At 34.3% G+C, this 15,626-nt stretch overlaps 1 protein-coding gene across 2 annotated transcripts in view; it reads right to left on the bottom strand.

The window, feature by feature from the left end:
* Positions 1–15,626, bottom strand: part of LOC145284925 (glutamate decarboxylase 1-like) — a 287,476-nt gene that overhangs the window by 152,537 nt on the left and 119,313 nt on the right. For both annotated transcript variants that reach the window (XM_080134020.1, XM_080134019.1), the window contains exons 4-5: positions 14,096–14,202; positions 9,408–9,523 (exon numbers count right to left, since the gene is read on the bottom strand). In XM_080134020.1, coding sequence (XP_079990146.1) covers positions 9,408–9,523; positions 14,096–14,202 — 223 coding nt within the window. The remainder of the gene's footprint in view (positions 1–9,407; positions 9,524–14,095; positions 14,203–15,626) is intronic.

A 15,626-nucleotide genomic window follows, 5' to 3' on the forward strand; every position in this document is an offset into this window, starting at 1 on the left:
GGTAAGGCATGACTCGCAGACACGTGGGCGCTTCCTCCCTTCATTTTCTTCGACTCTACAATAAGTCTCCGCATTAACCTTACCATAAATTCGAACTAGAGGGCCAGCTCCTTCCGAGGATATCATACCCCACACCATTACACTTCCCCCTTCGAATTTAAGTGTCTTTTTAACACATTTGGAGGATAATCGTTCACCTGCTTTACGCCGTACATCCTTCTTTCCATCAGATCCAAACAAATTGAACTTGGATTCATCGCTGAAGTGAACATTAGCCCATTATTCATCAGTCCAGACGACATGCTCATGGGCAAGCTTCAAACGGCTATTTTTGTCCTCTTGGAGATCAAGGGTATAGATACTGGCACCCTGGCATGCAATCCAGCAGCTGCTAACAGAAACAGTTTTTCTAGATATATTTTTCCCAGTCTGTTAATTAAAATCACGAGAAATTGATGTTGCGGATTTGAATCGGTCACTAAGAGCCTGCCTTACCATAATCCTATCTTCTCTTTGAGACGTTTTAGGGGGTCTGCCGGTTTTAGGGGATGCTTCTAATGTATTTTTATTCTTATATCGAGCTATCACACGATGAACAACACTTTTTGATCTTCGAAGGATATTAGAAATTGTTGAAATTGATTTCTTTTCTTTGTAATTGTCTAAAATTATTTTTTTTTCTTGGAGAGACAGAGTTTTGCGAGTCAGTGACGCCATTTTTCTTTGTTGTGCTTATCAGCAGTTCCAATATTAAAAACTAGCTATTTTTATGTAAAGTTTAGTCTCTTAAAAATAAATTTTCTATTTCGTTCCTTAACTTTTGGTCAGGATAAATCCACAGATATAATTTTAAACTAAAATATTTTTCAATATTGAATCGTAATTTTTTTTTGTACTAGTTTATACACATTTATTCTATTTGTTTATTCTGAGTATTTCAGAAAAATCCATGCACTAATTTTTTAAATATACATGAATAATTGTAATTTTTTTCCGTTCCTTATATTATGGCCGATACTGTATGTACGGCAGCATCCGCCGTATTATCTGTTGTCCACTTCAGTAAGTCGGATAAAGTGCTTGTAACATAAGCATAGGGCTGATACAGAGACTTATAATAATTGTGAGTGGAACATTAAACCACTATGGTTCGTTTATGATTCATATAAACAGGAATCTACGTACATGCATGTTTCGGGGCCCTACCCCTCTTCAGCGTAGCTTGACTGTTGTTAGAACTCGAACTCTGGACCTTACGTATTTCAGTCCAGCGTCTTATCCATTCCGCTATGATGCCATAGATGATGTACTTAGTTTTTATCGTTTATATATTTACGTAGATTTTTTGTTGTTGTTGGTTTTTTAAACGATATTGAGGTTAGCGTCTTCACCTTCCTTAATGTTTTTGTTTATAAATTGCCCACTTTTTTTTATTTTGGACGTATGTTTCGGGGTCCTACCCCTCTTCAGGCTCCTATATGGTTGACTATTATAGAAAACTGATCACATATAATGATAGAAGATGTATCGAAACACAGGAATGGGTATATTTGATCTGGCATAATGATGGGGTTTGCATACGCGCCTGGTACACAAAGTATGGAAATAAAAGATTTAAAAAAAATTTTTTAAAAGTATGTTTTTACTTAAATAGGGATAGTATAATAAAATTATGGGGTCTTCGTTCGCGCCTGGCCTCCATAGAATGGAAATAGGCACAAACTTTAATAAATACTTTTCATATCTATCTGCGTAAGTATACTTTGATAATTATGTTTCAGTTTGAAGAAATATGGTATAATAAAATTATGGGGTGTTCGTTCGCGCCTGACCTCCATATAATGGAAACATGTCACAAAGTTTAACAAGGTTTTTTAATATAGATCCACAGAATATTGTGATAAGTGTTTCAGTGTGAACATGTATGGTATAATAAATTTTGGGGTTTATCTATTTTATTTTTACTTTCATCATATTTTGCTTTGGTTTTGTTACACCCAAATTCGAAGCTATCTCTTTACAATCCTTCCTTTTCTTAACCTATCATACTTTAATAAATCAGAGTCCATTTTCTGTAGGTTGTTTTTGAACCCAGTCAACGACGGGCACTTTTGCTAGTATATATATATATATATACATATATATATATATATACATATATATATATATATATATGTGTGTGTGTGTGTGTGTGTGTGTGTCTGTGTGTGTGTGTGTGAGGGAGAGAGAGAGGAGAAAGAGAGAGAGTGTGTAGGGGGAAGCATTTTCTCTTAAGCATATTTCATTAAATAAAATAGACGTGTTTTGTCTATTAATTATATTTTTGATTCTTTCCAACTTTCGATTAAAGGTTTTCACTTAAAACCTTTAATCTGATTATAACTAATAACGCCACCACCCCTCGACTGGGTTGCTTCATAGGACTAACGTAGTTTATGAATTCAAACGCACTTTGCTTTGGGAGACTGTGTCTCCAACAATAAAGATAAAAACATATACATAAGTTTGACTACCACCACTTTGTCGAGGAGATTAACCATGCATCGCCCCGAAAACAGTACTACATTTAACCACCTAATTAATCAACATCTCTGTTCTCTGTCCCAATTTAGGAAAATGTTAGTTGACAACCCAACTATACTTGAACAAACCAATAATAAGCGAAAACTTGAAATACTATAAGCATTACTAATAAAAACTAAAAAAAAAAAACAATTATTAATAAAATAAACTTTACCAATGGTAGTAACAATACTGAGATGTTTATAGTTATTAAAATAATTAACCAATAAAAAATATTCACGTAATATAAAATATATGAATTGTTCAAAACCAGTTCGATTAATCTATCCCTTAAGATGAATCCAGAAGGATTGGAAAATACTCGGACTTACGACAAATATGGTAATTACATCAGCCAGTTTCTACCAAAAGTGAAGATTGTTGGAAAAAATCAAAAAAGAAATTAATAGACAAAAACTTCTATTTTATTTAATGAAATATAGTTTGAGTAACCTTTATATTTGACATTACTTATGCTTATTTATTTTAGACTGCTTTTTTCTTTTTTTTTTTTTTTTTGTCTTTTGGGCACCCCATATAGAATTGTGGTTAATAACTTTATACTGCTCTTAATTCTATACCCAGTCGTTATGTGTGTGGGATCCTTTGAGATTAGTTTTATTTATATACTAGACTACCCGTGATCCGTTGGGTCAGTATGTTATATTAGCCATGGAATTCATGTATGAGCGTGACACTTGTGATGTAAACAAAATAGGTTTTTTTTTTGACATAACAGGAACATTTCTATGAAAGTATATTGAAATGAAAAATCACGGACTGATCACTAAAACATGAAAAAAAATCCTCCCCTATTCGTGTAAAGTTACCTATTTTTCCAAATAATCGCTCAAAAATCGAAAATTAAGTTAGATTTTCTTACGAATCGAACGCCGACGAAAGACATTTAGCAGCAAAAACGCACATGACCCTACCGATGAGAAATATATGAATGAAAATCCCATATTGGAATCCTTCAACCAAGTTATAGAAACTTAAAATCTAAAAAAAAAACATTAATAAAACCTGAAGCAAAAAAATAAAACCTAAATAAATAAAATAAAATAAAACTAATATTGAAACAGATTAGTAAATGTGTCAACAAATTCACCGTTCTCACACATCTATTTTGTATCTAGAAAGTAAGGAAAAGGGACGGATAGAGAGTAGTAGTAGTAGTAGTAGTAGTAGTAGTAGTAGTCTTGGCTTTACTACAATTGATCATGTTGAAATGTTTGTCAATGGGTTAAAGTTGTTTAGTTGTAAGAAAATAGCTACAGTATAGTTGTAATAAAGAATAGTTGCAAAACACCCCCACTCTTCCCATGTTAAATAATAATTTCGAAAAAATAACGTTAATATTTCAGTGCGCAGGTACATAATCTGCAAAAGAAGCGATTTGTGTTTATTTGTTTATGTTGTTATGGGTTAATCTTTATGCACGCATGCGCAACCGGATGTCGTAAACCGGAAAATGGGTTACATCACTCGTTACAAGATCATTTGAGTTTTATAATTATATATATATATGTGTGTGTGTGTGTGTGTGTGTGTGTGTGTGTGTGTGTGTGTGTGTGTGTGTGCGTGCTTCAGTAAGAAAGACATACATACATACATGCATACATATATATTAAATACTAACGAGCGGGCGTCCGGCTTTTGCAGGTCGTAAAATACGTTTAAATATGATATTTTAATTTGTCCAGATGTCGTATATATTATTATAGAGTCATGATTTCAAAAGGTAAAAAGGTATTTTGGTGCCATCAGCTCGAATCGAAACCGAAACACAACTGTAGTATTCAAAGCTGGTGACGTTACCACTATACCAACATGACACGGTTATGAACTGATTAATAATAAAATTAAAAATATACTAAGATGAGTGTACAATATGTATAAAGATTTTTTCAATTTTGACCCATTTTTGACCTCTTAAAAAACTATTTTAACCGGCTGAATCCCATAAAAGAATGGTCAACTTTGCGATTTTTATTTTCGAAGGAGATAGAGTTTGAAAATATGGAGATAGACAGACATACATATAACCTTTTATATATTAGATTTATTATTAGATATATGCACTCGTATATAGATAGATAGTAAATTTCTCTCTCTCTCTCTCTCTCTCTCTCTATATATATATATATATATATATATATATATATATATATATATATATATATATATATATATATACTAGCAGTTCAGTCTGGCTTTGCACGGGCCCTATGTACTGTTCATAACTTGCCCTATGTGTGAATACACTTTATGTTTAGACAAAATTTTGTCTGAATAATTTCGAAGAGCCCGCAGAGGGCATTTTTTTTTTAATTTGATCTCAATTTTGACCCCTTAATCTTTATTATTGTGGTCTTAAATCAAAATACAAAGTTACCTACATTTATAATTTCAAGTCTTTAGACTCAAAATTCGTGGAAGAATTTGATAGAATCTGCAAAGGTCAATTCTTTCACTTTTGACCTTTTGGCAGCCAAATTTCGCCCCAAGACCGAAAATTGACAGAGTTATTTGATAGGGAAATGTACACACACATTTCACTTATATATATATAATAATAATAATAATAATAATTCACTATTAATCATAAACACAACATTTTTTGCTATTTATTTTCGATTACTCTAAACTCTAAACTTATTTACTCTTTATTCACTATTAGCAAACACGTAAAGAATCAAGTCATTTTTTGCAAAAGGATAAGAGGGTAAAAAAAAAAACTAAAAGTTTCCCATACGAATGCGTCGAATATTTAAAGCGACGGATTTTATTTTTACTACGTAAAAAAACGCGTGCAAATAAAAAAATGTTAAACAAATGTTATTTCGCTGGATTGTTTCCAGTAAGACTAGAAATATAACGTTCAACAAATTAAGTTACAAAAGGATAGCTAAACTGTTGTTCTTCAAACAAAAGAATTGGGAAAGAAAACTTGGTTAATTTTTTTTTTTTTTTTTTTACTAAGGAATATTTATTTAATACAAGCGTGAATTGTAAACTGAATTCGTATGATGGATGCGGAATTCAAAGATTCACTGTTGGAATTGTTCCAATTCCAGGCAGAGCAAAATCTTGCGCTGCAAAAGCAGTGAATTCAACAACAAGTAGAAAGAGAAGAGAGATTTAAACAACCATTTGAAGAAAAAATGTTTCAACAACAGAAACGCTTACTGGAAATATTGATGAAAACACAGGAGGAAAAAAGAAAAATTCTGGAGGAGACACAGTTAACTAAAGCAGACGATAATCATTTTCTCAAACAGCTGTGTGGGCCGCTATTGAAAATTCCAATTATAATCCAGACGATGTCACTTTCGTCCAGTACTATAGACGACATGAGGATATTTTTATATCGGATTGTAGTATCTGGTCAGACGCGAAAAAAGTTAGGCTTTTGCTAAGGAAATTGGGAACAGCCGAGCATACAAAGTTCGTGAATTTTATTCTCCCAAAAAAGACCAGTGAGTTGAACTTCCAAGAAACAGTTACGCTACTTACAGAACTGTTTTCTGCAAAAACGTCTCTTTTCCATAAGCGATATAAATGTATGAATGTTACTAGTAAGGAGGAAGACGACTACACTACTAGGATATTTTTATATCGGATTGTAGTATCTGGTCAGACGCGAAAAAAGTTAGGCTTTTGCTAAGGAAATTGGGAACAGCCGAGCAAGTATAGTGAACAAGCATTGCGACGATTTTAAACTGAAGGAATTATCATCAGATAATTGTAAATGTTGAATATTTGTGCAAAGGCTGGTCTTAAATAAAGACGCTGAAATCAGGCGTCGTGTTTTAAATAAACTCGAAAACGAACCAAATTTAAAGCTACAAAGCTTAGCGGAAGACTGTAAACGGTTTATTGCGTTGAAACAAAACAGTCGTGACATTGAGGAAAGTGGGGTGTCGCATATAAAAAAGATCCATCAAAAGAAAAATTCGGCTTCAAAAAATAACCAGAGAAAGAAACAGGGAAAAGATCCACCTGGATCATGTTGGAGGTGTGGAAATAAACATTGGTACAATGAGTGTCCCCACAAATTCAAACAATGTGACAACTGCCACCAGAAAGGCCATAAAGCATCAGATTGTAGAAAAAATCTGGCAGGATGACATTCATTAAACTCACGAAAATTGAACCTGAGGAACAAAATATCCGGAAATATGTACAGGTCAAAATGTTTGAAAAGAAAGTAAGGCGACAGCTTGATAGTGGGTTTGACATTTCCATTATTAATGTACAGACATGGAAGAGGCTTGAGAGACCCACTATGATTAAATCACCTAAAATGGCGAGAAGCGTCAGTGGCGAAAAAATTACCTTCGAACAGCGCCGAAAAAGCAAGATTTTTTGTCATGCGAAAATCAAACAACCTCTTTGGAACTGATCTGTTCGAAAAATTTAGACTCTGGGATCTGCCTTTAAGCTCATTTTGCCAAAAGGTTGAGGATTCGAATGTGCAGGCAGAAAAACTTAAGAGGGAATTAAAAGAGAATTTCCCAGACGTATTTTCAGGCGGTTTGGGAAGGTGTACAAAAGCGGTAGCAAAATTTGACGTAAAAGTAAATGAACAGCCAGTGTTCAGAAAGAAAAGAAATGTTCCATACGCTGCTATAGAACAGATAGACGGTGAATTAGAAAAAACTCAAAAACGTGGGTGTCATCGGAAAAATTGATCACAGTGAGTGGGCTGCACCAACGGTTTACATCAAAAAGAAGAGTAAGGAGATTCGGGTTTACGCCGACTTCGCGACAGGGCATTACGAGATCATCATTATCCTCTTCCAAGCCCTTAAGAGATATTTGCGAAACTGAGTGGAGGGAAATATCTTTCTAAAATTGACCTCAATGACGCGTACTTACAAGTCCCAGTCGATGAGGAGTGTTTAAAGCTGCTATGTATCAATACCCATAAAGGATTGTATAAGTTTAACAGACTTCCTTTTGGAGTCAAAGTCCCCTGCGATTTTTCAGCAAATTATGGACATTATGTTAAATGGGTTGGATTTCGCAGTAGGGTACTTGGACGATATGTTAATGATGAGCTAGCAAAGAAAACACAAAGCATTCAAGTATTCAAAGGGATTATGGATTTAAAGTAAAACAGGAAAAATGTACATTTTTCATGGAGAAAATAAAATACTTGGGACAGATCATCGATAAACATGGAAGAAGACCGAACCCAGATAGATCGAGTGCAATAAAGAATATGCCTGCTCCAGAAAATATTGCGTCTTTACAAAGTTTCTTAAGTTTAGCAAATTACTTCAATGTATTTGTGCCAAATATGCATAAAATAAGGTCGCCTTTAAATGAACTGTTAAGGAAAGACCAAAAATGGGTCTGGACACGAAAGTGCGAAGAAGCATTTCGGGAAATTAAAGAGACTTTAACGTCTGACTTGTTTCTGGCACATTATAATCTCAAGTGTGAAATTATAGTTGCAAGTGATGCCAACTCCTATGGCATAGGAGCATGCATTTTACACAAAATGGACGATGGAAAAGTGAAACCCATAGCACATTCATCCCGATCACTTTTGCCAGCCGAAAAGAACTACTCACAAATTGAAAAAGAGGCGCTAAGCATTATATTCGCGGTAAAGAAATTTCATCGTTTTTTTTTTTTTTTACATAAACGTCATCACTTATCAAGGCCGATAGGCCACTCAAGGATAAGGGTTAAAGAGTTTCCTGCACGGTAGGCAATTTCTGTTATAAACAGATCATAAACCATCATTAACGTTCATTAAATTCTTTGAATTTTTTTTTTAAATTCGAAGAAATAGAAATATATCTCAATAACTCCCTATTTACTAGGGTCGGTGCTAGCGCAACATTTTATTTTGTTTTCTTCATAAACACTTAGACGTTGTGGAATGACGTCATAATAGACATGGCGTTACTTCAGGTAATAGCCAATGGAATGCATTAGAACATTCAAGTGGTCTCTTATGAGATATCTATTAGATATTGGGACCGTACGCCAGTGCGTAACGATTGAGTTAACTAGTATGAATTTTGGAGAGAGTTACATAAGTAAATGACAGGGTAATCTGGTACTAAACGGAAATATGCATGAAATAAAATATATTTAAACGTATTTTACCACCGGGCAAGGATATCCCCCCCCCCACGGCTAGTGTTTAAATAAATTTCTATGTTTATAAGAAAATATGTTTGTTGCTCATTTACTATTGCATACTCCTTCAGCTGAAAACCCTGCCAAGAATAACGCCGAAAGAGAACTCGAAGAGACGACCCACCAGCGTTTTAGCGAATGAAGAAGAACAGTTCGTGAGTTAGAATTTCCTCTGAATATGACTCCCAAATTCATTCAAATATTTTTTTTAAATGGATGAAATTGATCAAATCTATTTTTCTAACAACAGAGACTAATATTTTCTATAAAACACTAAGTAAGTATATATATATATATATATATATATATATATATATATATATATATATTACGAAACATACAATCACAGATATATAGAAAGTCGTCTTTTCTTTATATATGATATATAAATGATATATATATATATATATATATATATATATATATATATATATATATAGAGAGAGAGAGAGAGAGAGAGAGAGAGAGATTGATCAAAATTCCTGCAATTGAAGAGATCACCATGCATACCGATTTTCATACCAATGAATGATGACCTCTGACACCGACATAATGACACCCGACTTCTTTATAACATTACGCATATGAGTTCAAATATATTTCATATGTTCTGTATAGTTAGGTAACTTAGTAATGTCTATTAGCATATGTGTTCAACAAATAATTGATAAAATTTTACTAACCTGCTCTGAAGCAAAGAGAACCATTTGCTTCATTCCGAGTAAACCTTTCTCTTTTATGTCTGGGCATGCGTAGTGACGCGCAGTGAGGACGCCGTATAAATTGGAGACGGCACCACCTAGTGATATACAGGAAAAAAAACAAGTTCAAATTTTGATAGGAAAAGAACGTTCCAATATCTGTCAGTTTATTCTAACTGGAGGTAATACTATTTTCATGTGAAACATTAAATCTTCACAAAGATATAACTTATTATAGTACAATATACTCCATATATATATATATATATATATATATATATATATATATATATATATATATGACGATCTAAAAATATATATAGCAATATATATATTTATGCATTTATTCAATAAGGCTATACATCAATTGAGGTGTAGTGTAAGTGAGAACTCTTTATACCATGGTATTTCGAAGCCTAATGCTTATCATCAGAAGATGAGAGAAGATACTAGGTAACATAATAAAGATAAGACGCCTAGCGATAGTTAAATTAGGAGTGAAATAAAATATTGAGGCTGCTTGGGGGAGCTAAATTGATCTCTGTGATATAGGAGGAGTATAGTTTATATATATATATATATATATATATATATATATATATATATATATATATATATATATATATATATATATATATATAAATGTTTAGAGGTACAGAATTTGTATATAGTTTTTAAAAAAGTAATAGGCGGAAGTTTCTCGAGAGCTCTTTCAGCTATCATCTCGTCAGGAGGAAATCGATCGCAACCTAAATAATATTGTAACGAAAATAAAGAGTTCTATAGGGGAACTTATTAAATGTGCCAAACGTACGGGGACACTAATTAAATTTATTTACGTTTAAAAAAGATTAAAATATTGGCACAACGAGGGAAAAAAATAAATAAGAAATAAAAAAAGCGGAGAAAATTTCAAAGTTCCCCAAAGAGAAACAATGCGTTTGATGTTTCTTTTTGCCGTCACAAAGAAGGTTGACGCACCGCGATAGAGACAGCCTCCAAAATCTTTAAATGGTTTTTGGAGTCCACTCTATGTAGCACCTCGAACCAATCTATTTTATATCTATCGGCACAGCACGGGTTGTCAACCAAATGCTGGCCAATAGCAGAGTCCAAGGCTGCAGAAGGAGGGAGACCACCAGACCCCATCCTCCCTTGTCTAATCTTCGATGGAACATGTTGGTTTATACGAGTCAAAAGGTGCAAAGGAAAAATAGCAAAAGTGTCGTCAACATATCTGAAATATGCAGTGGGTTTAGTTGTAGAATTAAACATAACGGATTCCTAGTACCCGACGAAAATATCCGCTAAAGTTGGGGCCAACGGACTCCCCATTCAACCTGACAGTACATAATATCACAAAAACTAAATTCCACGGATTTCGTACACATTAAAATGAGTTCAATAAGAATCTCTTTAGAAAACCGTGGAGCAGTCAGGCGACCATCATATAAAGCATCGGCACATATGCGTATAGTCTCATCCAACGGTATGTTGGTAAAAAGACTAGAAACATCAAATGAGCACATGAAAGACGTCTCTGCATTTGAATCCAACCCACGTACACAATCAACGAACCGAAAAGAATCTGGGATACAATGCGTGGTGTATAACTCACGCACAGGTTGCAGAATTTCTACAAGCCACTGAGCCAAAGAATGTTGTGCTGAACCAACCATTGATAAAATGGGTCTCAGAGTGGAACACCTTGCTTATGGATTTTTGGGAGACCATACATTCTGGGACGTTGTGACCCAGAGGGCCTGTGCCAAACGTACGGGGATTTAATCGTTTTTAAACTCCCGCCTATTACTTTTTTAAAAACTATATACAAATTCTGATATTATGTACTGTCAGGTTGACGGGGTTTCAATGGGGAGTCCGTTGGCCCCAACTTTAGCGGATATTTTCGTCGGGTACTAGGAATCCGTTATGTTTAATTCTACAACTAAACCCACTGCATATTTCAGATATGTTGACGACACTTTTGCTATTTTTCCTTCGTAAAATATTCGTGGATATTCTTTAATAGGTTGAATTCTTTACATGGGGCTCTTAAGTTCACTATGGAAAGTGAGAAGGACAATTCGCTTCCTTTCTTGGATGTTCTTATCGAACGCTCAAGGGGGGGGGCTTTCTCACTACAATTTATAGAAAGCCGACATTTACTGGCCTATATGTGAACTGGTTGTCTTTTGTACCTAAATCACGTAAGTTCGGCTTAATTAATACTTTGGTACATAGAGCCCTCATGATTTGTTCGCCTAACAGATTAGATGTTGAACTCGATAAGATTAGGGAAATATTCATCAATAATCGTTATCCTGTTGACCTTATTGATGACTGTATTTTCAAAAAGGTTGCGGATTTTAAATCCCCTAAAAAGTTTGGACCATTGAAATGCCCGGTTTATTTGAAATTACCGTGGATTGGTGAGGGGAGTAATAGAATTTCCAAACAGATTCGAAGAAGTATTTACGACTGCTTCAATTCGGTGTCCTTGCGTTTGGTACATACTACGAGACCTGCTTTTCCGTCTTTCCGCAAGAATAGTTTGCCTTACATCCAAAATAGTAATATTGTATATCAGTTTAGATGCCAGTGCGATGCTGGTTATGTTATGCGAACATCCTTGCACCTTTTGACTCGTATAAACCAACATGTTCCATCGAAGATCAGACAAGGGAGGATGGGGTCTGGTGGTCTCCCTCCTTCTGCAGCCTTGGACTCTGCTATTGGCCAGCATTTGGTTGACAACCCGTGCTGTGCCGATAGATATAAAATAGATTGGTTCGAGGTGCTACTTAGAGCGGACTCCAAAAACCATTTAAAGATTTTGGAGGCCGTCTCTATCGCGGTGCGTCAACCTTCTTTGTGCCGGCAAAAAGAAACATCAAACGCATTGTTTCTCTTTCGGGAACTTTGAATTTTTTCTCCCACTTTTTTTTCCTCCCTCGTTTTGCCAATATTTTAATCGTTTTTAAACTTAAATAAATTTAATTAGTGTCCCCGTACGTTTGGCACATTTAATAAGTTCCCCTATAGAACTCTTTATTTTCGTTACAATATTATTTAGGTTGCTATCGATTTCCTCCTGACGAGATAACAGCCGAAAGAGCTCTCGAGAAACTTCCGCCTATTACTTTTTTTGAAACTATATATATATATATATATATATATAGATATATATATAAGCTTCAGTATAATTTGTTGAGTTTTGCATTATCTCAATAAGTCTCTTCTTAAAGAATTGATCTCATTCTATTCCTTTAAAGCCCCATATATATATATATATATATATATATATATATATATATATATATATATATATATATATATATATATAGTGGTAGTTTGGTGCTGTTTCCTAGTAGTACATCCACTAAAACAACATGTGTCTACCAGAAAAAGTGCTCAATGAGTTAACAGAGCATATTATATTAAATTCGTTTATACAAACGGCTGCATATGTGCATACATGTTTCTGTAATTTCCCGTAACAGAGAAATCACGTCATCAGACTAAAGATATCGTTGGCCTTATGACGTGATTTCTCTGCAACGGGAAATTACAGCAACATGTATGCACATATGTAGTCATTTGTTTGTATAAACGAATTTAATATACACATATATATTGTTATTTCCACAGTTAAACAACGTCGAAACTCGAATCCCTTGCATGCGAGGCGAGCACCCTGCCACTTGGGCAACCACGCCACACAAAAGAAAGTCTATTAACTAACACAGATCAAGCAAACCGCGGCGAAATCTGACTATGGAATGAAACTACTCCGTCTTAAAATCCAACCACTGAGAACTCAAGCTGTTGTCTCATAATGATTATTTTTATACTCGCTAGGACGACGCCATCCAACAAACGAGCAAATTAATATCAGAATTTCTTAGAATGTCAGAGATGAGATAATTATTTCCACAAATAACCTTGCAGCCTACATAAGACGTAAAAGCCAACACACTGGAAGCTCAAGACTTTAGTTTCGCCTTTATTGCGGCTTATCAGTTGAACACATCCATACTCGCAGTTAGAAACCCGACCCTCTTACATGCGAGGCCAGCACTCTATCACTTGAGCAACCACTTGGTTTATATTAATATCAATGTAGCAGATATGCATTGTATTCATTCAAAACAATTAGTTTCGCATTTAGGTCGAATTTCTAAAATTCGACGTAGTAACTTTATATATTTGATTATTATTACAGTTAATTATAATTATCCAATAGTTTAGATATATTTTCCGGGTGTATCGTTCAAAAGGCATTTACAAAATTTATATTTGATTACGACTATTGTTTCTATTTTAGTTCGGTATTGCCCGTTGTCCATTGATTGATGCTACACAAAATAAAGATCGAAATGTCAAAATTAAATTTTACAAATTCCCTATACAGCTGCATTAAAAAAATCCTTTTACTTTTTATTATTGTTACATAGTTTCAAGTCGTGTCTTTACTTATCTCCTCACGAGGGCATAATTAGAAAGAAAGTCGGTTTTTAATATAAAGAAAATTCACATCACCGAAAAGGGATACTCTGAATGGGGACAAAAATTGGCTCTGTCTTCAAGAGTCGGAGTCGAGAACCTGCAGTAGATTGATTAGTATTGTTTTCAACTAAACATGACATGAATTACAAAACTAAACTTACCTGGCGAAAATATCCCATCTCCATTTTCCCAGCCGACGATACGTCTCATTCTTTCTAACACTTCTGATTCCATTAATGTAAATACGGGGGCCACTTCATACGTAAACCTACAAAAAAAAAAAAGGAATAAATCAGTTTAATATTACCAGACATACACGTATGGAAATATGTTAGTCTAAAGCTGGACTTTCTAAAGTTGCTAAATTTTTATCTTTTGATACTGTGCTAATCATTAGTTTTGCTTTTTAGTGAAACTTTTTCTTCCAAACCTCATTCCTTTAATCATTTTCTGAACAAAAAAGAAAAAAACACTATATTCACACATTTCCATTTGATAATGTTTTTCTAAATATTTTTACATTTCCCACAAGAACTCCACGGGCCAGATTAAAGATGTAGTCTAGTGATCTCTCGTCTAAAGCACAAGTCGGTGTTATCATTAATTAAGCGGGGAAATAATCCTATATAAAACAGTAGTTAATGATATAGCCATGTTGCATTTGCAGTTATGGGTTTAAAAACATTGTAATTTTATGGAATTAAGTCCGAATAAAAAGCCTTAAAGAGATTAAAATTTAGTTAAAACTTTGATGTAATTTAATTACAACTTTCATAAAATCAAAATCATAGCTAAAATGATTGGCAGGATTTTACTTCATCTTTACAACTACTATAACCCATTACGTTTTTTAGTAATTGTGGTCTAATTAGGAAAAAATTATATAAAAAAAGAACTGCTAGCATGTGCTACTATGTCTCATAGCCTTCGTGCTAACCACTTCTCCTGTTTCTTCTGCCCTCGGCCTTTTTTAATGTAATTTTAGCGCTGCTAATTCATTGATATGCAAATTAATGCATATCAAATTACACTCTCATGATCCTGAAAGATCATCTCGCATAAACCAATGCCCAGGGCTTCCAGACACAGCTAGCCCACACTACACGGCTAGACATAGTTAGCCCACATTACATTGCTAGAAACAGCTTGTCCACACCACATGGCCAAACCCAGCTAACCTACACTACACGGCTAGTTGCAGCTAGCACTCACTACACAACTAGACACAGCTAGTCCACACTATATGGCTAAACACAGCTAACACTCATTATACAACTAGACACAGCTAGCCTACACTCCACGAGTAGACAGCTAGACAACACTTGACGGATAGACACAGCTCGCACTCACAACATGACTAGACACAGGTAGTCCTAACTACACAGCTAGACACAGTTATCCAACACTATACAGCTAGACACAGCTAACACTTACTACTCACTACACGATGACGCCAATTAAAAAAAAATCCAGATCTAAATGTACTTTAAATTATTTAACAACGTCGACTCTTTTCATAAAATCCAAACAAATCGAATTTCTTGCCGAATTTAGCTTACGGTCTAATTAGAAAAAAAAAATAAATAAATAACTGCCACCATGAATTTTTACCACGTCTCGTATATTTAGTTGTTTCGGGTATCTTTTATAAAATACAAAGGTCAATATTACTGACCGAGTAGATTAATATCA

This window comes from Euprymna scolopes, chromosome 9 (genome assembly GCF_053919585.1).
Source record: "Euprymna scolopes isolate OS-2025 chromosome 9, ASM5391958v1, whole genome shotgun sequence".
In the NCBI taxonomy this organism is placed as follows: Eukaryota; Metazoa; Mollusca; class Cephalopoda; order Sepiida; family Sepiolidae; genus Euprymna; species Euprymna scolopes.